Genomic DNA, 24,660 nt, shown 5'->3' on the forward strand with positions numbered 1-24,660 from the left:
GCATACGGGGACGACTGGGCTCCCCCTTGCTTGTTGATGTAGAACATGGCCATGGTGTTGTCTGTGAGGACTGCCACACAGCAGCCATGTAGGTGCTCCTGAAATGCTTGACATACTAGGTGTACTGCTATCAGTTCTCGTACATTGATATGCAGAGTCATATTGGATGTGGACCACAGGCTCTGTCTTTGGAGCTCCCCGAGGTGGGCACCGCGTCCCAGAGATGATGCATCTGTGACTAGATACAGGGAGGGTTGTGGGATGTGAAATGGTACCCCGTCGCTCACCAACGTGGGGTCCAGCCACCAACGGAGGGAAGTCAAAACCGAGTCCGGGACAGTGACCACCATGCTCAGGCTGTCTCGATCTGGTCAATGTGCTGTTGATAACCAGGCCTGAAGTGTGCAAAGCTGAAGTCTGGCATGCCTGGTTACGTGAATGCATGAAGCTATGTGCCCCAGAAGGCTGAGGCACGTCTTCACTGTGGAAGTCAGAAAGTTTAGGAGGCTGCCAATGATACTCGCCATCGACTGAAAGTGTGTGTCTGGCAGGAGAGCGCGGGCGAGTCTGGAGTCCAGGACTGCCCTGATAAACTCTATTCTCTGGGTTGGTTCCAGAGTCGACCTTCCGTGGTTGAGCAGTAGACCCAGCAGGAGACCTAAGTGGAACATACTTAGAGCGAATTGAACATGGGATTGAACTTGGACCATGGTTTGGCCTTGAATGAACCAGTCATCGAGATACGGAAACACCTGGATCCGTTGACGACAAAGGTAGGCTGCCACAATGGCCATACACTTGGTGAACACCCTAGGAGCCGTGGACAAGCTGAAGGGAAGGACAGTGAATTGGTAGTGTTCGTGATTGACCACAAAGCGAAGAAAGTGCCTGTGCTGCGAGTAAATCGCTATGTGGAAGTACGCATCCTTCATGTTGAGGGCGGCGTAGCAGTCCCCAGGAATAATGGTCCCCAGTGAAACCATGGGGAACTTAAACTTTACCACAAATTTCTTGAGTCGACACAGATCTAGGATGGGTCAAATCCCACCCTTGGCATTGGGGATAAGGAAGTAGCGGGAGTTAAAAACCCCTGCCCCTTAGCTCCCTTGGAACCTCCTCATTCGTTCCTGTGGACAAGAGCGTTTGGACCTCCTGTATAATGAGTTGCTCGTGAGAGGGGTCCCTGAAGAGGGACTGGGAGGGAAGGGAGAAAGAGAAAACTGGAGAGTATCATTTTTCCACCGTGCGAAGAATCCACCAGTCAGAAGTTATACGGGACTACACATGGTGGAAATGGGAGAGATGATCTTGAAATGGAGGGTAAGGGTCCTGGCTGGTGACTGATACGCTGTCCTCGGACGCATCTTCAAAAGTTTTGCTTAGGCTCTGCCGATGGTTTGAGAGGGCCTTGGTTCTGACCAGGTTGGTGGCTGTTGGATTTCTTTCTACCACCTCGTCCGCGTCTTCTATAGAAGTCCTGCCTAAAAGGCTTGCGCTGGGTCACCGGGGTGTTCATACAAAGCATAATAGCCCCAGAATCTTTCAGGCTCTGTAATCTAGAGTCTGTCTTGTCTGAGAACAGGCCCTGCCTGTCAAATGGCAGGTTCTGCAGGGTCTGTTGCAGCTCTGGTGGCAGGGCAGATACCTGCAACCAGGAGATGCGTCGCATGGCTATGCCCGATGCCAGGGTCCTAGTTTCAGAGTCTGCTCCATCTAAGGAGGCCTGTAAGGAGGTCCTAGCCATCTTTTTGCCCTCCTCCACTAAGGCCCCAAACTCATCCCTGGACTCCTGCGGAATTAACTCCTGAAATTTCCCCATGGAGTTCCATGAATTGTAGCAAAACCAGCTCAGAAGCGCTTGTTGGTTTGCGACCCTGAGCTGAAGACCTCCTGCTGAATAAATTTTGCGCCCAAACAGATCTAGAAGCCTGGTGTCTTTTGATTTGGGCTCTGGGGCCTGTAGACCATGCCATTCCCTTGCGTTCACAGAGGACACCGCTAGTGAACATGGCTGAGGGTGAGTATAAAGGTACTCATACTCGTTGGAGGGGACAAAGGATTTCCTCTCCACTCTTCTGGATGTTGGCGGGATAGAGGCGGGGGTCTGCCATATTGTCTTGATGTTGGTCTGGATGGTGCGGATGATGGGCAATGCTGCTCGGGGCGGGACCCCTGCCGAAAGGCTGTCCACCACTGGGTCTTCCAGCTCCACTACCTCCTCCGCTTGGAGGTCCATATTACATGCCACCCTACATAAAAGATCTGGGTGGGCATGAAGATCTATCGGGGGAGGACTCGAGGCTGTTGTCCCTGCCACTGCCTCGTCTGGAGAAGATGCCGAAGATGCCACAGGGTCCAGGGGTTCTGTGGCGGATCATGAAGCGAGGAGCCCTGTTGCCCAGGATCCTCTACACTGGAGCCTGTGTTGGGGTAGGTGCAGCCGCTTCCATACCATCTGGAGGGGGACGACTTATGGTGTCTTCTGGAACCCGGGATTCTGAATGGGCTGAGTGGGAGGCCCCTGACGGAACCCCTTGGGATTGGTGGTATGCCCCCAGTGTCCAGAAGGATCATTGTTCAGGATCCCGATTAGGGTCTTGGCCTTCGTCATGCCATTGATCCACATTACTCTCGCCCTGGCCTGAAGCTGGGTAGGCCGAGTGTGAGGCGGAGTGCGAGTGCCAAGGCGGTGCAGAGCATGTCTGTGTCGACTCTCTGGGGCACAGTGCGTACTGGTACTGGTAGGGCGTCGGGGAGTGGTACCGGGATCGACGTCAACGACCGACCCGGTACCGAGATCCAGGCTTGGATCGTGACAGCGAATGTCTGCAGGAGTGGTGCCGGGATCGACTCGGGAAGGTGATCAGTTGTTTGCAGGGACAGTGCCTTAGTTTGCAAACTGTTCAGCTCTAATTGTATCTTGAAAGATGGGCCTCTTTGTCCATTGACATGCAGGCGGCCCTTATGGCTTTGCTGAGTCCTATTGAAGTTTCTGAATCCGCATAGGGGTCAATTTGAACATATCTGATTACATGATTGAGACCAAAAGTGGAGGTTTGGATTTACTATTGTGCAAATTTGAGCCCTTTTAGATACAGTCTGTATACAGTAAAAGCTGCGTTATCTGGTACTTTACCAATCAGAAATCTCTAGAAATTGACATTTCTGCTATCTCCCAATACAAATCTTCAATAGAGTTACCAGGTGTCCGGTTTTTGACCTTCCTATGCCAAAACTCCCTTCCAGAACCCGTGCCTTGCACCCTCTCCCGGGCCCCAGCCCTCTCCCGCACCCAAACTCCCTCCTTCCATTGGTAAGTATAACTCATGCGTAGTTAACTGGAATTTTTGACTGACTGGCACTCTCCATTCCCCCAACATGCCAGATAACAGAGCTTTTCCGTAATAAGATACACTAACTTAATTTCTAAGGAAAGAATGTACTAAATGTTTAAACTGTTTATTGTTCTGTTTTGAAATCTGGCAATTTGAAATTGGCCTCTTCAGTTTTTACCTGTAGTGTTAATTAAGACTTACGAAAAATTGTGCAAAAGATTACAATATGTTAACAGGACTTTTAACTGCCCTTGTTTGTTTTTTCCAGGCAAAGGAAAGCGATGGAAGAATTTGTATTTTATTTTAGAGGGGAATGACGCCCAGCTTATTTATTTTGAAAGTGAAAAGCGAGCCACAAAGCCTAAAGGTTTAATAGATCTCAGTGTGTGTTCTGTCTATGGAGTTCATGACAGTTTGTTTGGCAGGTAAGATAGTAGCTTTCAGTTCCCATGTCTGCAGTTGTACACTGTTTAAATATTACAATTTTATAGGTGCATAACTTCATTTATTTCCATATACTTCTCTTGCAACAGGGCAATAAATAAAACATGCTGGAAATTTTAGAACTCTTAAAGTATCAGAAGTTTCTAGTGTGAAGTAATAGGCAGGATAACCACTCAGGCTTTTAGATTAATATATTAACTCAACATTGAGCGCAGTGTGTGTTCCATCCATCAAAAATGGAGCACACTACTTTCATTAAAATGGTAATTGAATAACGTATGTCATATTATAAAATTTTGGATAGAGAACAAACGCTGAAATTTCAACGAAATGAGCCCTCTTTTTTGTTCAGACGTCAACTGAAAGTTAAGATAGTTAAAAACTATTCCATTGAGTTTTAATGTTCAAGTAGAAAATTTCTTTTGATGTTAAACCAATATTAAAGCAGAATGGAAGCTAATTGATATAAACCATTTTTGGGAAAGATGATAATCACTAGGAAGAGATTATGAATAACAATCAGCTTTGCTTTTGTTTTAACATACCAGGTACATGATGGAAAGAACACATGCAGTATTGAGTCACATACATACTAAAGGCCTAGTGAACTATTTGTGTTCAAAGACTGCTACTCACAGAAGGTTGTCAAGATCATAGTGGTGGTCAGTAGTAAAAAGAATAAGAATTGTGGCTGGAATTTTTAAATTAAATATGTAAATAGCAAGAAATGATTTTTTGTTAATCAGTTATTAAAAAATTTTTCCAAACCATTCTGTCTTATAAATAAGAGTAAATACATAACCATAACATAATCCATTAAAATAAAAGTTTTTGCAACCTGGATGTAAAAATCTACTTAAATTAAATGGACCTTTTTTCACAATTTCGAAAAATTGCTAGATGCAAGTCTTCTGACATTACTGGCATTTCCATGACCAAAAAAACAGAGAAGAGCCTTCTGGAAAACCTCCACATTAATATCCTTAAGTAAGAGAATAACAGAGACTCAGTGAGAAGATATCTGTTGAAAGAATCGCTGACATTTAGTTCCAGTCCTCCTTAAATAATAAAGCTCTGATGCCTTTGCTCCATCTGGTTGTTAATTCTATTTTTAAGTTATTAGGAAGCAGATAACACTGGGATGAGGGCCATATAAATAGACAGAAGTATTGCATAATAATAGTGAAAACTTGCTGGCATGTATAGCCCACCTACATTTGTAACTAAACTAGTTGCATAGTTAACTGAAGCTGCCTCCTGAACTGCTCTTAAGAATCACTGCTGCTGGTTGAAATTAAATTGGATAGTGCATGGCTGCTGTGTGTGGTCTAGATTGTGCCTTACAGCTTGGCTCTGAGTAAGGAACAACATACAGCTGAGCCACACCAGGTGGTCACGAAGAAGAGATTCAGACTCAAGTCATGATTCCTCCCTTGCTCTTCTCTTGTTCTGGGTGGTGGTGGGATGGAACTTACTCCTCCTTTACCAGGCCAGCTCCACTGGCTAATGATTGGAGTGCAAGAGGAGACATAGCTTTGTCCCTTCCCTGACCACTTGATCACCTGGCGAGTATTTGGTGTGCAGCCCCTTCTCCCCTGGAATCCTTGCACTTCAGCCACAAATGGACTAGTGACCCCACACGCGGTGGGGTAGAGGGTAGAGTATATCCCGCTGTAGGGTTGTGTAGGGTCAGGGTACTATTTTGCCTAAATTATTAAACACATTCTTTAAATAGACTTTTAACAGCAAGTTATTTTCTATCTGAGAAAAACTGGACCATTGTGACAAAGAAAATAGTGCAAGTATACAAGAATAAAGAAGTTTGTTCAGATGTATTTAAAGCTGTCAAAAAAGTTGTATGATACTATAATTGACAATGTGTGAGTAGTTATATACATACATTGTACTGAATTGATGTGCATATACTATAGCATAAGAGTAAAAGCTGAACATGCAACCTAGCTTTTTCTTGCTTAACATAACTTCCTAAGATTTTTGAAAGTGGAAAGAAACTCCATCATGTGGAACTACTTGACTAGACACCAACATCGCACCATATCTCATGCAGCATTAAAATGTCCATAGGGAACAGTTCCACATTAATGAACCTTAACATGCTTCTTTTACCTTACAAGATGACATCACCACATTTTGTGCTATATGGCAAAGTCATCCCCACCTGCATGTGCAGTGCAGTCTATCTTTGTCCTAAAGGTTCCTTAAATATTCTAAAGTATATTAGTTGTACTGCACACAGGTGACGTACAATTTTTTTAAAGGCTCATAACTCAGTGAAATCAAAACATGTTTTCACTTGAATGCTCAAAAAGTATTTTTCTTCTATCTCTGTGAAAATGCAGCTTCCTATTCCCACACACTTCAGTGCTACAGCTGTCCAAAAAAGATGAATATTTTTAAAGAAAAAATGATTGTGTTTTTAATGCTGTTTGTATTCAAACAACTGAACTGTGTTGGCTCAGATTTTGCAAGAGATCAGCAAGCAAAACAGCTGGTCAGTAGTGTGAAGATGTTACTCTTTGTTACTAAAACTCTTATTTGATTTTTTTTTTTTTAAAGGCCAAACTGTTTTCAGATAGTAGTTCAGCACTTTAGTGAAGAACATTACATCTTTTACTTTGCAGGAGAAACTCCAGAACAAGCACAGGTAAGAGGCTTTGGCATATAAAACAATGCAAATTTTTAAATAAGCGATGAGTGTTTTGATACTTAATGGAATTAAGGTTTTTAGTAGTAAACAAGTATACTACATGTAGACAGTGACCAGTATATAAAGCTTTTTTAAAGCCCTGTCCATTGTAATAAGTTTTCAAACCCATAGGTCAATAGTTTCCCTACAGACTTAGGCCTAGATTCTACACTGAGAATTTTGTGGGCACAGGAGTCCACCTGCATGGTTTTTATTGCAGAATCACTCCTTCTCTGCCTTGGTGTTAGCAACTTCATACTAAACGTCCTTTTAGAAAAGCAGCTCCGCTTGGTGGGAAAGGACTTGAGTGCTGGCCCTCTTCTTCCTATCCCAACCCCTCTTGTGTGTGGGTGGCTGTATCTTATGGAGTACTGTTATCCCTGTAATGCCAGGTGTGATTTTTCTCTGGATCTCTAGTGCTGCAGGTTGTCTGAGATAACAGAAAGAGGTAGTAGCAGTAGGACAGAGCCATTGTCTCCTCTCTTGGCCTTTCAGGGATAATGCCTGGGAGCCAGGAATTAATGCACCAAAGGGAGAGGGAAGAGGTGACAAGTGAGGCTTAGGGAAGGCAAAGGGGACTCTTATGTCAGTCTCCAAAATATGGGTCTTTCACTCCTCACTCTCTTGTCACCTGTCAAAAAGTGAAATCAGCCCTGCAACAGAATGAATTATTGTGGCCAGCAGTGATGTACTTTATACAGTTCTTCTGTTTACTTCCTTTAATTTAATGTGACTCAAAACCTTGTGTGTACTCTTGCTTATAGTGCTGTGGCCGTTAACTTTGTTTTTATTTATTATTGTTCTTGCACCATTTTAAAATATTTTTTTTCCATATTCCTTATCCTACAATAATGCTAACAAGTCTAAAAAGGCAAAAAAAACCCCTAACCCTAAATTTTGACAAAGTATGGTGGTACTCCACTACCTCCTTCCCATCCCACTTTATTCAGCTGCAGTGTTTGTAAATTTAACATTTGTAATTTACCCTGGAAAAGAGAGTTTACTTGTAGGACTAAGAAATTTTCCTTTTCAGCAGTTTCCAAAGTTCTCTTATTTATATATGTGAATATGATATAAAATTAAGAATATTAATCTTTAGAAAGATGCTTTGTGAATAAAATGAACTCTAGCCACATGCAAATTTCCATTTCCAAGCTTGATCACAATGGACTCTGCCATGAGGAGTAGAATGTATGTTGTGGCATTGAAGTTGGAGAGGTTCTCCTATGTCTGGGAAAGGGCTGAAGGACCCTAGGATCTAGAAAAGTAAAGGCAAACTATATATCCTCTTTACCCCCACAGAAATATTATGTGTAATTGTTTAGGTATTTCAGCAGCTGTGGTTGGCCCTACCTACAATGAGAGAGTTGTTAAATCTTCCTGTGGAACTATAGTCTGAAAGTCTTTTGCATTATGGAACGTTTTTATGCGAAAAGAAATTGATTAGCAAACTTGTTTACTTGAGACCAGCTGCAGTGTACTTTAAACTGAGTATTATCACAATTACTTCTGCCCATATTATGTGTCAATATTTGAAACATATGAAAAATAATTGAAGGGTAAAAAATTGAACCAACCTTTTTAATGGCAGCATTGTATTGCACTGAGATGTAGCTAACAAATATCTACTTGTGATATCTAATTGTGCAGACTGACTGTTAGTCTAAAGGTTAAATCCCTAGCTACATTGGAACAGAGTTCAGCACAGCTTGAGGAGATGGAACACAAAGGCCTGTACACGTTTCACTTGCAATCCTTGGACTGTCTGGGAACCAAATAGTCCCCAGCAAGTTAGAGCAGTCTGAGGGCTTCTCCAACTCTTGCCTCTTGCAGGGTATGTCTACACAGGGATAAAAAGCCCATGGCTGGCCCAGGTTCATGAGGCTCATGTTCAGGAGCTGAAATATTAAGGTCCCAGAGTCTAGACTCCAGCCCAAGCCCAAATATATCTGTACAGCAATTTTTAGCCCCACAGCGTGAGCCATCTGACTCAAGCTAGCCATGGCACTTATCCCTGTGTATGCATATCCTAAAGGGCCATTAGGTTGGTAATGACGGCCCTCTCTAGCACCCCACTCTTACGGAGACCAGGAATACGTGGTTTAGAGCCAGCTGTGGTGGCTTTATACCTCTCACAGATATCCCTCTGCAAAGGGAATCCCTGTTTGCCTCTTTAGGGCAACTTTTAGGTTGAGCAGCCAGAGGCAGATGGACAGGACGCTGTGGATTTCACCTTCGCTCTTTTTCTTCAATCAACTTCTTTTTGTCTTTGCAGTATTTACAGCTAGAAATGAGTCTGCAAAACTGAAACACTGGGGGGAGGGTCAGAATTAGAGCATTGTACTTCACATGTGAGTTTTATTTACTCAGAAGCAGCTATGTTTTGCTTCATTCTAAATACTATGTGTAATTTAATACAGTGTCATTAGAGTGGAAAATTGGTAAAGGTCACACTATGTATCTATTATTAATGCTTGGTATATCTAAAAGAGAAAATCCTCTTGATTTGCAAACGCTTTATGCAGTTTAGATGATGGATTTAAAAGTAGTTTTCATTCCAAAATAAGCAATTTTGGAATACTGCATATAACTTAAAATATAATATGTGAAAAGAAGAAATTGACTAAATGAAATATTTGCATAGTTAGACATTTTGTCAGACTTGTATCTACCATTCTTTAGAAGAATGATCAGACTTAATTTGGTTTGAAATCTTGTGTGTCTTTTGTAGGACTGGATGAAAGCTCTGCAGACATTTTGCAATTTACGAAAAACCAGTCCTGGGACATGTAATAAACGTCTACGTCAGGTGAAATGGCATAGATATTGTAGTTTTTCTAAAACTATATTGGTCAATCTTAGTGTTTTGCTTTGAGACCTTTGTAAACTGTCAATTATATATGTATGTGTGTACACGATGCAATATTTTGTTAAACCTGCCGTAATTACGCTTCAGGAATTGGTTTCAGCTTCCATATATGAAAGAATAAAACACTTTGTGGGCAGGCTTCAGATTTGTTGCTCAGCGCTAAGGTCTGATCACCAGATAAACTTGGGTAAAATTTTCAGAAGTGCATAAGTCCCATTTTCAAAAATGACTTGTCGGTGCTTCTGAAAATTTTACTCCTTGTGTTTGCTGTTTGTTTTTAAATGTTAAGTCTAGAATGTAGCCATCTTCCATGTGCTACTAATACTTCTATGTGTTCTCTTGAGCTTTGAGACAAGTACATAATAAGTCATAATAGCATTTTTTTCATCTTAATTAATTTAATTCATTGGATGAGAGTACTGTCATGGACAAGAAATTGGCTCAGAGATGGAAAACAAAGACTGGGTATGTTAATTTTCTTGACAACTGAAAGTTGATAGTCAGATGCCACAAGGTTCCATATTAGGAACGGTGGTGTTGAATATTATCATCTAGAAAAAAAAGTGGTGAACAGTAAGGTGGCAACAATTTTCAGGCAACACAAAATCTTGTATTTGTTAAGCCCTGAAAAGATTGAGGTACTTTTTCAGGACCTAACTAAACTAGGTAAATAGACAGCAAGATAGCAAATAAAATTCATTGCTGTCAAATGCAAAGTAATACACATTAGAAGGAATAATTTGAACTACTTGTCGTGAGCTCTAAATTAACTGTAACAACGTCAGAAAAAGGCACGGCCAATATTATTCAGAAGCAACAAAAAAAAGCAATGAAAACATTTGGATGCATAAGGAATAGACAAAAACGTCCCTAAAAATAGTATGCTATTTTGTACATTAGTGATACTTACCTAGAATACTGTGTTTAGGTCTGATCACCGTATTTCAAAAAAAGATAAATAGTATATCAGAAATAAAGGAGGGAGGGAGAGTCCAAGAGAGGTGACAGGAATGTTTAGAGAAAAAATCTTCCATATAAAGTATGTGGGGAGAAATGGCACTGTTTAGAGAGGAGACAAGTAGGTGGAGGTGGACATGATAAAGGTATACAAAATAATAAAAAGTATAGCAATCATAAATCAGGTACTTCCATTTACCATTTCTCTAAGAAAAGATTGATTAAATTGAAAGACAGTTAATTTAGAACTGGAAAAGAAATAGGGCTTACACCACATATAATGAATATGTAGAATTCACTGATACAAAATATCAATGAAGTCAAGAGCATAGTAGCATTCACTGAATACTTGCTCCTTGACTTAAGCCATCCTCTGAAATTAAGAAGAAATTTTTCAATGGGCCTGTTATTCCATAATTGTTAGTTTCCAGGTTTATTGTACCTCCTTCTGAAGCTGCTATTGTTGGAGATGGGATACTGGACTTACATAGATCACAGTCCTGGTCTGCTATGGTGTTTGTTATGTTTAGTGTATAAATATCTGATCTGATTCCCATTGATACCAATGGGAGTTGGACTGGGCCATAGGAGTATGAAGGTTAAAACAAAGAGTGCTTAGTAGTACTCTAAATAGTTCTAAATGCAAACTAAATTCTATGAGAGGAGTTCAAACTTCACACATTTTAGTAAATTTTCTAATGTCCCATGAGAGCACAATTTAAAGATAGTATGACCATCAAATAGTGCTATAATTTGAGTATCTGTAGTGCATATAGAACTGTTTTCCCTTGGGAAAATGGAGAAAGTTTGTATTTAAATAAAACTTGTTTCAAGAAAGAAATTACAAATTATTGTTTGTATCCTGATGGCAATCAGGATCGTAGATTATAAATCCCTTGGAGCAGGGGCCACAGACAGTACCCAATGCTACAGGGGTCAGAGATCCTGATTCTGCGTTTGGATTTGCTAGCGCAAACTCCACTGCCTATCTGGAATCCTGTTGACTTCAGTAGGACTCTATGCAGGTGTAGCAGTCAGCACAAGCAAGTCTAATGCCTAATAAATATTATGGTCTTAAAGGATAAAACATAGATGGTGTATTAGGAGAAAAAGAAAAAAAAAATCAGTGATCTGAATGGTTGAGAGTGATCTTTCTAAAATTTATCTACACTTACACCTCTAACAAGCTATGTGTTATGCCTTTTGACAATATTTTGCTATTATTCCTGGACTATTTCCTAGTCTTTGTTTTTCCTTTATTTAAGTAATTGTCTTGGTTTGATCAACAAATTTTAGTTTGTGTCTGGCACTTATATGTTAAAACAAACGGTTTTTAGAGCTGAAAAAATTCACACTATTGTATGTTGAGATTAAATCTTGTATATTTTCTTCAGGTCAGCAGCCTTATTTTACATGTTGAAGAAGCTCATACTCTCCCAGTAAAACACTTTACTAATCCGTATTGCAACATCTACCTGAACAGTGTCCAGGTAGCAAAAACGCATGTCAGGGAAGGGCAGAACCCTGTATGGTCAGAGGAGTTTGTCTTTGAGTAAGTCTTGCTCTTTTTGCATTATAATAGCATTTAAAAACTAGATATTTCTTAACACTTTATAGGTAGTGTGTTGATGATTCATTGAATTTTGATTTCTAATTAAAAATTGGCTAGATAGTTGCATATACATAATCTTTCAGCCACACGTTTTTCCTGTTGCATCCTAAATGTTTGTTTAATGTAATATAATGGCAATTGTATGGCTGCTAAAGTTTTCTCTGGATGGTGCAACTAAAGAATGGAAAGAATAGAAAATGTGTAATTGAGCTTCTTAGTTTAATTTAAATGCCAAAGGAGTACAATATTAATCAAGATTTTCTAATTTTTTCTCTAGTGATCTTTCACCTGATATCAACAGATTTGAGATAAGTCTTAGTAACAAAACAAAGAAAAGTAAAGATCCAGATATATGTAAGTCTTATTGCTGTAAAAGAGAGAGATATATATTATAGGAATAGAGAACAAAGTTGTTTTCCCTTTGCACTACTTCTATCACTCTTGTCCAGGGTGGTTTGATTTATATTTTGGTTTAAATCATCAATTTTAATAATGATTTAAATCAGCAAGCAGGAAACCTCAATTTAAATAATTGATTTTAATCATGTTTTGCATTGGTAATTTGTATTTTCCTGAAGAAAGATTGATTCTCATTGGTTGTTAGCTTTCAAAATATGTTGAATTGCAACTAAATATAATACCCTGTTTGATGCTTTTTTTTGCCAGCTGAGTAGATATGCCATATGTACACACTCTTTTATTTAAGCAATTTTAAGAATCTGAATAAATGTAAGTTACTTTTACATTTTTATGATATTAGAAAATGGTGAAATGTACATTTCTTATTTACTAGATGGTTATCTTTTTATTTGTGATTTGTGGGGATGGAAATTCAGATATGATTCAGAATGATCAAAAACAATTTATTTTTTAAAAATTAAAGCTACCTTAAAAGTACTGGATACAGAAGAAAAAATATTTATCATAAAATTTTATCATAAAATTTTGCATTTAAAAGTGATTTATTAAGCAAAGGAAATATCTGTAGTAAGTGACTTGAACTGATTGTGTGGTCACCATGTTCAAGATTTTAGAGCTAGCAGATCTCATCTTCACATGTTGGAAGAGGAAAATAAGCTTTCTTGCTTTTCTCAACTCCAAATTGGTTTCTTAACTTTGATTTAACTAGACATTCAACTGAACAAGTTGAATATGAAATGCAAAATAAATAAATAAATAAAAATAAAATCTCTCTGTGCCTGCAGAAGAGGCCACTGTTGTCAAAAGTTGGTTTAGCCCTTCAACAAACTCTGATTCCAGGAGCTTAGCCAGTGACTTAACCAGTTCAGTGGTTTGACTTTATTTAAAACCTGGCAACAAATACATGCTGCTTAATATTATTTTTTTATATTTAATTTAAATGATTTTAATAGATTATAATATCTTAGGCCTTAACACAGAGATTGTGAATTTAAAATATAATTTTAAACAGTTGCACAACATAAGATAAATTTCTGCATTGCGTTTTTGCAATTAATCTACATTGTTAGTGTATTCATTCCTTTGAAGTACCTTATTGACATATTAAAGCTTTAGAAATAGTACATATTCTCCATAACTGAAATAAAATGGACAGTAACTTAGTTCAGAATGATCTTTTGTGCAGTGTATCTCATCAGATGTATCCTAGATTAGCTATTACACTATATTATGTTACCTCTCATCAAGCAAGAGGAAATAGGCTGTAAATCTTACCCTGTGAGACTCCACTTAGGCTAACTTTCTTGAACTTTCGGATCTCTCCAAGACTAGCAGTATGAAGTTTGCTTCAGTCTCTCCAGGTCTTTGCTGTTCCTTGTGGGATTATGAGGGAATAGGATGAAGGAAAAGGGAACAGGAAGAGTTAAAAGTAAAAATTCTTTGGAGAATGAAGAGACAGTGGTTTCTAACAAAGCCTCAGTACCCTATGAGTTTGCCTTCTCTCCTGTGTTTCCCTGTTCAGGGCCCCTCTTTGTCCCACTCTTGGGCTCACATGCTACAGCAATCTCAGCTGCCACTTTGAGAGTTGGGAGTGGTACCCTAAGGCCCAGCACCCCCTTCGTATGCTATAGCAGCTCTCTCTATCCTAGCACGTTCCTTTCTCCTTGGTGTCCACACAGCCTGCTCATCAGTTGCCTTTTTTTTTCTTTTCCAGCAAGTTAATAGCCATATAGAATGCATCAGATTGTATCATCCTAAAGGTCTTGCCCCAAGGAGTTTATAATCTAATGGTTAGTTCTTCTTCGAATTATTACACATGTCCATTCCACTTCATGTGTGTATGCCTAGTGCACTGAAGCCAGAGAACTTATCTTTTGAGGCAGCATGTGCAACCTCTGGACGTTTGTGTTGCTAGCCCAAGGAATAAAGGAGATGGGCCACTCAACCCTCTCTCAGTTCCTTCTCACCACCTGTGGTCAGTCATTGGCGCTTGTGTGGCTTATCACATTTTCTTCCCAGTGTCTCTAAAAGAGAAGTGTTTCCTTTATTTGTTGTTGTACGTAGTTCATTTTTGTATAGTTATTGTTAGTAGTACTTGTTTTTAAAAAAAATACTTGTTTTTGTTTCAAAGTTCAGTAACGGGGCATGCCTAAGTCCCACTGTTCTGGCTGTAATAACACTACGCCAATCAGCAATCCCCACTCCCTCTGTCCAAAGTGTTTGGGACATGGACTTTAAATCCAGGACTAAAAAGTTTAGAGAGGTATGATTTTGGCATCTCCTTACAGAAGCTACACTTCACTGCTCCTCGTAACCCAGTCTCTCAATATGTGGGGGTTTCAGACTCTACTTCTGTCCAGGAGCAAGCTGCTAGACTTAGAAGTATTTCCTCATTAGAGGAAATTGGAGATGATGCACCGTTCTCCTTCTCAGGTACCTCATAAATGGCAGAAGAAGTCAGATGCTTTCCGTTCTTCTAGCCACAAGAAGCCCTATTCGTCTACTAGGTTGAAGTCTCCAGTGGTATCTTGCAGTAGGTAGGCAGGTACCATGGTTTGAGTACAGGCTCCAGATAGGTGCTCCCTCATAATTCATTCTTCAACTAACAATGTAAAGACATTGACTCTGGCACCATCTTTAGTGCTGTTGAGACTGACTGCCTTGCCGGGATCATCTGCAGCATTGACTTTGTCTTTGATGCATACATCTGTGCCTCCTACTTTCTTGGTACCAACAATGCTGAGGTGATGTTGTGAAGGCCAAAACTATATTGGGGTTCAAAAAAGTATTAAGTTCATGGAGGATACATCCACCAGTGGCTACTAGCCAAGATGGTCAGGAGTGCAACCTCATGCTCTGGGTTACCCTAGCCTCTGATTGCCAGATGCTGGGAATGGACAATGGGTTGGATCACTCAATGATTGCTTGTTCTGTTCATTCTCTCTGAAGCACCTGGCATTGGCCACTGTCGGAAGACAGGATACTAGGCAAGATGACTATTGGTCTACCCAATATTGTGGTTGTTATGTACGCTATGGCCAGAGACCTCTTTTGTGTCTCAGTCCCAGACTCACCGCTTCTGCAAGATGTTGAGGTTTTGACACTAGTTCCTCCTTCAAAAGCCCTGGTGTCTATAGCCTTCTCAGCACCAACACACTCAGCACTGTCTCATGTTCCATAATTCTTGGTACCAGCTGTGACCAAAAGCTTGGCTGGTGTATGGTATCATGTAGGAAGGCCTCCGATACTTTCTTCAGTACTGTCTACTTCCTGCTGATCCAGAACCAAATCCTCCACCTGGTAGTGCATCACCTTGGTCTTCAAAGTACAGTTTTTCTTCCTCTAAGTCTGAGGTGGGGTTTTACATCAAGGTCTCATTACAAAATGTCTCCAGTTGCTCCACATTCTTCCTTGTGTAATTGAGGTCATGGTACCAGTGCTTGCTCAGAAGCAGGTCCAGAGACAGATGCTTTTTTGGGGTATCCCTCCAGACTCTAGATCATCTCCTAAACCCCATATCGTTAAGTTTCCACTGAGATGGCAGATTTTATTTGGTACCAATCCTGGTACCTTGCAGGTTGGGGAACTTTTACCTACAGTAGTTGGTCCATCTGATAGAGAGGTCCAACAAACTTCAAACTGGGCAGACACTATGATGCGACCTTTAAACACTACTTCTTCTTCTCAGGTGAGGCCACGGTCTCTGAATTATCATCCCTGTTTCCTGATGATTACAAAACATATCAGGGGCTTATGGAAAGAGTAGCGAGATCTCTGGGTATACAAGTGGAACTGCTGCAAGATAATCCAGATAAAATCCCACAGATGAAGCCCTTTTGGATGCCTTGTTAAACACCTTCCTTCTTGCCACCCAAAGCCAAAGGAATGGACAAAAGATACAAGTACCTTCACAAGGACATGAATATTTTTATTCACAATCAACCGTGGGATCTTTCCTAGTGGTGGTTGTGAATGAGGAGGCAAGACAAGGCTGATCTAAATCTAGTCCCAAAGATAAAGATGCAAAAACTCCTCTGTTTATTTGAGAAAAGGGTTTATTCATCCTCCTGCTTACAGTTTAGAAGCTATCTTGGCTCGTTACAGTGTTTGATTTAATTGGGGCATAATGTGTGATGGTGACTACGGTCACTGGGCAACATGCTTCTTGGATGGAATATTCCAGTATACCGACAGAAGTTCAACAAACTATTGAGGATGTACCTGTCAAAGGGCCGAACTTATTTCAGAGAATACAGATGATGCTCTGCATTCTCTTAAAGACTCTGAGTTATCTCTAGGGATCCTAAGAGAAAGCAGTTCTGGCCTCAGTTCCAGCAGAAGTATCCATTCTAACCATAAGGCACCAGAGCAATGTAAAAGGTGCCACAAATCTCAAAGGATGAGACCATCTCCTCCTCCTCCCTTCAGTTCTGGCTACCTCTAAACCAGCTGCATCTAAGAAGTCCATTTAACTCTTTAGTCAAGGCCAACATACTGTTCACTGTGATTTCTCCTCCAATTTTTAGGTACTTGGGCCCATTTAACAACAGATCAGTGGGCACTGAGCACCGTGGAACTGGAGTATAAATCTAGCTGTTGTTCCCACCTCCTCTCCCCATCCTTTTTCAGGGACCATTCTGACAAGAGTGTTCTCATTCAAGAAGTTGAGTCTCTTTTACAGTTAGAGGCCATAAAGAAAATACTTCCCCAATGTTGGGGAAGGGATTCTGTTCCTGATCCTGATATTTTCTCATTCCAAACTCCAGGAGGTAACAGAAGGAGGTCAGACTTATTCTGGACCTGTGAGACTTCAACAACTACATAAAAAAGATAACCAAAAGGGACCAATAATACCCAATGAAATTAAAGCAGTCATCACAGGCCTCAAACAGGGAAAGCTCCTGGGGCTGGTAATTCAAGCAGTGGCACTAAAGGCAGGATGTACAATTTTTATTGAGCAGCTAAAAAACCAAACAAACAAACCCTAACAAAATATCTGTGAAAGAATGAGTGCCACAAGACTGGGAGGATGGTATCATAATGTCATTGCCAAAAAAAGGTGATCTTAGTGCACAAACTGCATCAGTCCTGGGCAAACATATTGGCTACCCTCATGCTGAGTAGAATGAAGAAGATAGTGGATGAAAAATTACAACAACAACAGGCTGGGTTCTGTGCATACATATCATGTTGTGAACAATTCACTCATCTGCAGATCATTGAAAAAGCTACTGCTTGGCAAAAGCCTGTCTTAATCAACTCTATCAACTTTAAGAAAGCATTTGATAGTATCCACAAAGAGACTTTATGGAATATTGCTTGAAGCTATAGGATACCAGACAAGCTAATCAACATAGTAAGGTGTTTATATGATGAAAGTAGATGCACAGTAAGATCAGATACAGGCTTGGATGAGTGGTTCAATATTGTGACTGGAGTTAGACCAGGGTGTATGTTATCAATCAAGGTGGTGGTGAAGCACTGGAATGGGATATCTAGGGAGGTGGTGGAATCTCCTTCTTTAGAGGTTTTTAAATCAGGCTTGACAAAGCCCTGGCTGGGATGATTTAGTTGGGGATTGGTACTGCTTTGAGCAGGGGGTTGGACTAGATGACTTCCTGAGGTCCCTTCCAACCCTGATATTCTATGAATGATGAAGTGGGCAACAAAAGGCATTGTGGACATTGTGAAATGGGTTAGCAGAGATAAGTCACATGACTGACTTTGCCAGTGACATTGCTTTACAAAGTATCATGTGGAATGGAATGATTGCCTTTACATCAGAGGTAGAACAGGAAGCAGCAAAAACTCTGTTGGAAGGGTTGGACATCCCTGTTGGACATGTGGTCAAGCAGAGGTCTCCACGCCAAATAAAGCTTAGTTTTGAACACGATAATGAGTGGAGACTTGGCTTGTGACACTGGACAACAAAAGGTGATTGGAGGCTGCCCTTCACAGATTGCTGAAGAAGATACTACACGTTTCATGGAAAGACAAAATAAATAAGAATAAGGGAGCTGACAGAGCAGAACATGTTAGAAAATATTGTCACAGAAAGAAAGCTCAGATAGTTGGGACATGTACAGCGTATGGAAGACAGGAGACATGCAAAGCAAGCATTGAATTAGGTATCTGAGGGTGGAAAGAGAGAGTGAGGAAGGCCAAGGAAGAACTGGAGAAGACACTGACAGAGGGTATTGAATGTGCTGGCCTCTCCTAGTTGTACTTTTCCTAGCAAAGACTATAATCAGTGGAAGAACTGGGCTGCCCAGTGGCACAGGAGGAAGTAAGGTAAGGATGGTTACCCTAGCATCTGTCATTTCGGCCCTAGGTTCAAATGACTGGTATGCTGACCTCAATTTAAAGGATGCTTACTTCCATGTGGCTATTCACTAAGATCACAGGACATCTGTAAGGTTTGTTATGGCAAATGTTCATTATCAATTTACCCTCCTTCCCTTCAGCTTGTCTGCAACTCCTCAAGTCTTCACAAAGTGCATGGAAGTGATTACAGCCCATTTCAGGGAGGCAGGCATCTAGGCAGGCATGTCATTTGAATGACTTGTTGTTTCAGGGTGATCCATACATTAAGTGGAGATAACCATCAAGAGATCCAGTCCCTCTTTTGTTCACTTTTGTTTGGCCTGTTGATCAATAAGGACAAGTCAGCCCTTCTCCGTGTGTAGAGCTTGAATTCATAGGCATGATTCTCAGCTCCATCACAGCGAGGACATATTTAGCTCAAGCTAGGTTTCAGGAAACTTTGGAATTGTACAAATATCTCAAGGTACGTGCTCATACAACGGTAAGGAATTTTCTGCAGGCTTATCTACATGGTATGGCCAAGCACAATGTGTGTGTTTGTGGGGGGTGATTTCTAGATCCTGCTGATACTCACTAAAAGTTCCCTATTGTGCTTTAACACAGTGCTGTTTAAAGTGTATGATGGAACTTTTAATGTATCGAGAGAGTGGGGGTCTTCCTGAACCAGTTCGTGTGCAAATTGTTAATGCACTTTAGAAATTTCACCTCCCTAGTGTGCATTGCTTCACTGTGTCGACAAACCCTGAGACTTTTGAGACACATGGCAGCTTGCACGTATGTGACTCAGCATTCCAGACTTAACCTTAATCATGCAGAGGTTGTTGAAGTCTGTTTACTGTCTCTCACATCACCTGCTTGACATGGCAGTTCACGTGCCTCCAGGTGTCTTGTCCTTCCTAGATTGTCGGATGGATCCTGTGATTGTGTACCAAGGGCGTTTCTGTCACCCCAGCCCTTCCCTCTCATATCTTTGGTGACAGGTGTTTCCTTTTGGATGGGGAGCTTTCCTGGGAGACTTCCGGATTCAAGGGCTTTGGTTGGATCAGAAACTCTCTTCACATCAGTGTTTGGGGATCTTTGAGCAGTCCACCTAGTGTGTCAAGTATTCCTTTTGCACATCAAAGGATGTGCTGTGCAAGTACTCATAAACAACACTGCTGCTATGTCCTACTTGAACAGGTAGAGAGGTGCCAGATCAAACCCTATTTGTCAAGATACAGTGGACCTTTGAAGTTTCTGCATCAAGAATGTGATCACACTCAAAACATCTCACCTCTCAGAAGTTCAGAACTGTCTGACAGACCATGTCAGCAGGACATTCAGTAGAGATCACAAATGGTCCTTCAGAATGTACATAGCAAAGTCCATTTTTCAGACTTAAGGAATGCCAGAACTAGACCCCTTCACTAAAAAGGAACAGGAAGTGCGATCTGATCCATGGCAGTTGTCAGGCCAGGGTACCTATTGGATGCCTTTCTGCTGTCCTGGAAGGGGAAAGTTCTATATGCTTCTCTCTCTCCCAACCCCATTTCTCTAGTCATAAGTGTTTTGTGCAAGCTCAGGCAGGATTATGCCATTCTAATTCTGATAGCACCAGCCTGACCATGGCAATATTGGTTTTCAGACCTTTAGAATCCCTCCATTCTGAATCTCATATGTCTGCCTTAAGTCCTGGACATAATGTCACAGAACTACAGCCAGATGATGCATCCCAATCCTCTTAACCTCCATGTCACAGCTTGGATGCCTAATGGGTAACGCCTCAGGAAACAGTGTATTCCCTAGAGGTTCAAAACATTCTTTTAAATAGCAGAAAGCCATCCACCAGCTATACTTACTTGATGAAGTGGAGAAGATTCTCTGTATGGTCCCAGCAGAAAGATACTCCTCCTTTGCAGACTTCCAAACAATATATATATATATATATATATATATATTTTTTTTTTTTTCTGGATGATCCATCTAAAAGTGAAAGGTCTCTGAAAGTTCCCTTGGCAGCCGTTTCTGCATTCCATCCTCCTGTGGAGAGGAAGATTTTTTTTTCCCCCCAACCCCAATAACTTCTTTCTTTTTGAAGGTGTTAGACTCATCCCACATTTAAGAGACCCCACAACTTTTAGGGATTTAAATTTGGTTTTGTCAGCTCTAACAGACACCCCCTCTTTTTGAACCTCTGACTAGTTGTTTGCTTTCTCATCTCTCAATGTAAGTAGAGTTTCTGGTGACTATTACCTCCACCAGGAGAGTGACAGAGCTGCAGGCTAACTCCCGATATTCTATAAAGATAGTCTGTTTACATCCTTAGCCTAAATTTCTCACTGAGGAGGTGACTAGTTTTCACCTAAATCAGACTATATACTTCCAACTTTTCCCCCAAAGCCTCATTCTCATAAAGAGACTTTATACTTTAGAGATCTGCTGGTCAATAGCTTTTTATCTGGACATGACTAAATAGCTTTGTGTGTCCCCTCAATTTTTCATCTCCTTTTCTGATAGAATGAAAGAGCAACCTGTCTCCTCTCCTGGATCTCTTCCTGTATTCTGCTGTTATGAAATGGCTAAGGCTTCTACACCAGAGAAGGTTTTAGCATATTTTACAAGAGTACAAGCTGCGCCAGCTGCTTTCTTGGGTCAGGTACTCATCGGTGACATTTGCAGGTCTGCAATTTGGTCGTGTGTTCATACTATCATGGCTTATTATGCTTTCTCTCAAGCTTCAAGAGATAATGCTAGATTTGAGAGAGTTGAATTGCAGTCTTTGTTCAGTCAGATTCTGAAACCTTCCTCCATCTTGAACTGCTTGCAAGTCACCTGAAGTGGAATGGACATGTTCAATCATTTGAAGAAAAAAAAAAAATGGATACTTACCTGGCGTTGCACATATCCATTCCATGACCCTCCCTCCTTCCTTTCTTCACTGGATTACAGCAAGAAGGTATTGAAGGGGATTGAGGTAGCTCCATCCCTTTTTACCTTTTGCTAGCAGCATGAGAACATGGAGGACATACGTGCCCCCCCATTGGACACTTCGGCTGTGATGCACTTGATGTGCACGCACCTGAAGTAGAATGGACAAGTGCAACAAATCTCAAAGAACAGCAGTAACAAAATAGGTAAGTTCCCGTTTTGTTTCAGTAGAATAAAATGCTTTTCAGGTTTCCAGTTGCCCAGGCTCACAGCGTTACTTCTCAGCTTTGATGTGAGTCTTGCTGTTCAGTCTACCACTTTCCAGGCACAGTTTGTGCCTGTCTATAACATAGCTCATCCCCCTTGCTCCCACCTCCCTGCTATTTGTTCTGCTGTCCATCTGTGCTGTTCATGTTGCCTTTACTGCCTGACATATTCCTTTGAGGGTTAGCTTAGAATCCTCCCAAGAACTGCACTGAGTACATTCCTGTTCCAGCATGTTCAGACCTACCTTCCCCACAGCCTGAACACTTAGCTCTCGGAGCAGGTTTGCGTTCTGCAGAGCAAGTTTCCTTTTGTGCAACAAACACTAGTATCTCCTTCAGTCCTGGTCTCTCCCCCTTTGAATATCTTTACAGGCTCTTTAACCCACCTTTGAGCTGCTTCAAGATGTATTCCATTTGGAAACTGCTACAGAAAATTACATTGCTGCCATTTAGACACTTCAGATGAATATAAGAGATGATTGTACAATCACATAATGCACTCTGTATCCATCTGTATTCCCTATCCCCAACTCTTTCTTTAAATACACATTGATTTAAGATGTATGACTTGCCTCAAAGGCCCAACACATGTATAGCTGTCCCTCTTAGAATGAAACTGAATTTGTATCATGAGCCACCATCAGTGGGAGAGTTCTTCTAAATTAACTGACCCACTAAGGCGCTATAGAACTCCTAGCTTCTTTGTCTGGAAGCTTACTAGCTCCCTTTTCCATCAGCTTAAAACAGACTCTTCCTGGAAGGCTGTTCCTCTTAGAGGAAGCTGTTTTGGAGGTAGTTAACCAGGAGAGGAGTCTGACAAGGTCGTTAGAAGCTAAGATAAACAGGCTTATAGAAATGTAGTCCTGGAAGGGACCTTGAGAGGTCATCTAGTCCATCCCACTGTGCTGAGACAGGACCTAGTAAACGTAGACCATCCCGGACAGATGTTTGTCTAATCCATTCTTAAAAACCTTCAATTTCACAACCTCCTTCGGTAACCTACCTATTCCAGTGCAAAATTGCCCTATAGTTATAAAGTTTTTTCCTAATACCTAACCTAACTCTCCCTTGCTGCAGATTAAGCCTGTTACTCTTTGTCCTACCTTCAGAGGGCATGGAGGACAATAGATCTCCATCCTCTTTATACTAGCTCTTAATGTATTTGAAGGCTGTCCCCCTTCATCATCTTTTCTCAAGACTAAACTTGCCCAATTGTATTAACCTTTCCTCATTGGTTAGGTTATTTAAACCTTTTATTATTTTTGTTGTTCTCCTCTGGACTCTCTTCAGTTTGTCTTTATCTTAAAGTATGGGCCCCAAACTGGACATTGTACTCCAGCTGAGGGCTAACCAGTGCTGAGTAGACTAGAACAGTTATTTCCAGTGTCTCACAACACACCTGTTAATATACCCCAGAATATTAGCCTTTTTCACAGCTATATCATATTGTTTGTGATCCACTGTAACCCTCAGGCCCTTTTCCAGCAGTTACTACTGCCTACCCAGTTATTCCCATTTTCTATTTGTGCCTTTAACATTTTCTTCCTAAGTGTACTTTGCATTTGTCTTTATTGAATTTCTTCTATTGAGTCTTGTTGTTTTCAGACAGATCGTCCAATTTATCAAGGTCATTTTGAATTCTAATCCTATCCTCTGGAGTGCTTGCAACCCTTCCTACTTAGGTGTTATCCACAAATTTTATAAGCATATTCTCCACTGCATTATCCAAGTAATTAATGAAAATGTTGTTTAGTATTGGACCTAGGACAGATTCCTGTTAGACTCCACTAATTATGTCCTCCAAGTTTGACAGTGTACCATTGATCGCTACTTTTTGAATATGGTCTTTCAACCAGTTGTACAGTCACCTTATACTAATTTCATCTAAACCACATTTCCTTAATTTGCTTATGAGATGTCATGTGGGACTGTGTCAAAAGCCTTATTAAATTCAAAATATATAATTTTTCTGCTTCCCTCATCCACTAGGCCAGTCAAAGACGGAAATAAGTTGGTTTGGCGTGATTTGTTCTTGTCAAATCCATGATGGATATTAAATATCACCCTATTCTTTAGGTGGTATCCTTGTTTTGTTCCAGAGGCAGATGTCTCTATGGTAGATTCCCAGGGGGTGACCCTTAATTAAGTCTTCACTTTCCCTGGGTCTGTGGCTTTGCTCCTGATTTTTGTGACAACTAGGTGAATGCTTCTCTGAGAGTCTCAGGAAATCCCAGGTACCCACTTTGAGTTGATGTCCAAGGTCCTTCTTTGGATCTGAGCAATGTTGCTCAGGCAATAATAGATTACCTGAGTTGCAAATGCTATAATTCACCTTCTGGAGTAATCTTTGGATGTCTCCTTTGAGGCCCAGCCAACAGGTAAGGTGGCATTTCCACGCTGTCTTTTAAAGCATGGATATGGTGTTGGAACAGTGAGAAAAGTAACAGGCTCCTGTCCTCCATGATAAGAAATAGCTATTTGTGAGAAATAAAAGGAAAAAAAATTTGAGGCAAAAAAATTCTGACTCCAGTGAATTCTGTCCCATAACTCAAATCACCTGTAAGCCACTTTCCCCTTTCTCTCTCTCATCTAGTAGAGATAATTTTCTATATTGCCCTTTTCATGTATGTATCTCCTCTCATAGAGAAGAATGATAGTCTTATCAGTAACTGACAGGGTATTCTTTACCCATATACCTGACTGCTAGGCAAACTGCTGAAGGGATGACTCTCAACATGTGAAACTTATTTAAAGGTAATTTGGTTTTCTGTAGTCTTCTCTTCCCTCTTTTTAGGGCAAGGAGGAAGTATCTAACCTCA

General features: G+C 40.8%; 1 protein-coding gene across 1 annotated transcript in view; it reads left to right on the forward strand.

Moving 5' to 3' along the window:
- The window catches only part of RASA1 (RAS p21 protein activator 1), a 122,377-nt gene that overhangs the window by 70,839 nt on the left and 26,878 nt on the right, over positions 1-24,660 (forward strand). The window contains exons 11-15 of the mRNA XM_032782687.1: positions 3,604-3,760; positions 6,357-6,444; positions 9,218-9,295; positions 11,707-11,864; positions 12,202-12,278. Coding sequence (XP_032638578.1) covers positions 3,604-3,760; positions 6,357-6,444; positions 9,218-9,295; positions 11,707-11,864; positions 12,202-12,278 — 558 coding nt within the window. The remainder of the gene's footprint in view (positions 1-3,603; positions 3,761-6,356; positions 6,445-9,217; positions 9,296-11,706; positions 11,865-12,201; positions 12,279-24,660) is intronic.

The sequence above is a fragment of the Chelonoidis abingdonii genome, chromosome 6 (genome assembly GCF_003597395.2).
Source record: "Chelonoidis abingdonii isolate Lonesome George chromosome 6, CheloAbing_2.0, whole genome shotgun sequence".
Lineage (NCBI taxonomy): Eukaryota > Metazoa > Chordata > Testudines > Testudinidae > Chelonoidis > Chelonoidis abingdonii.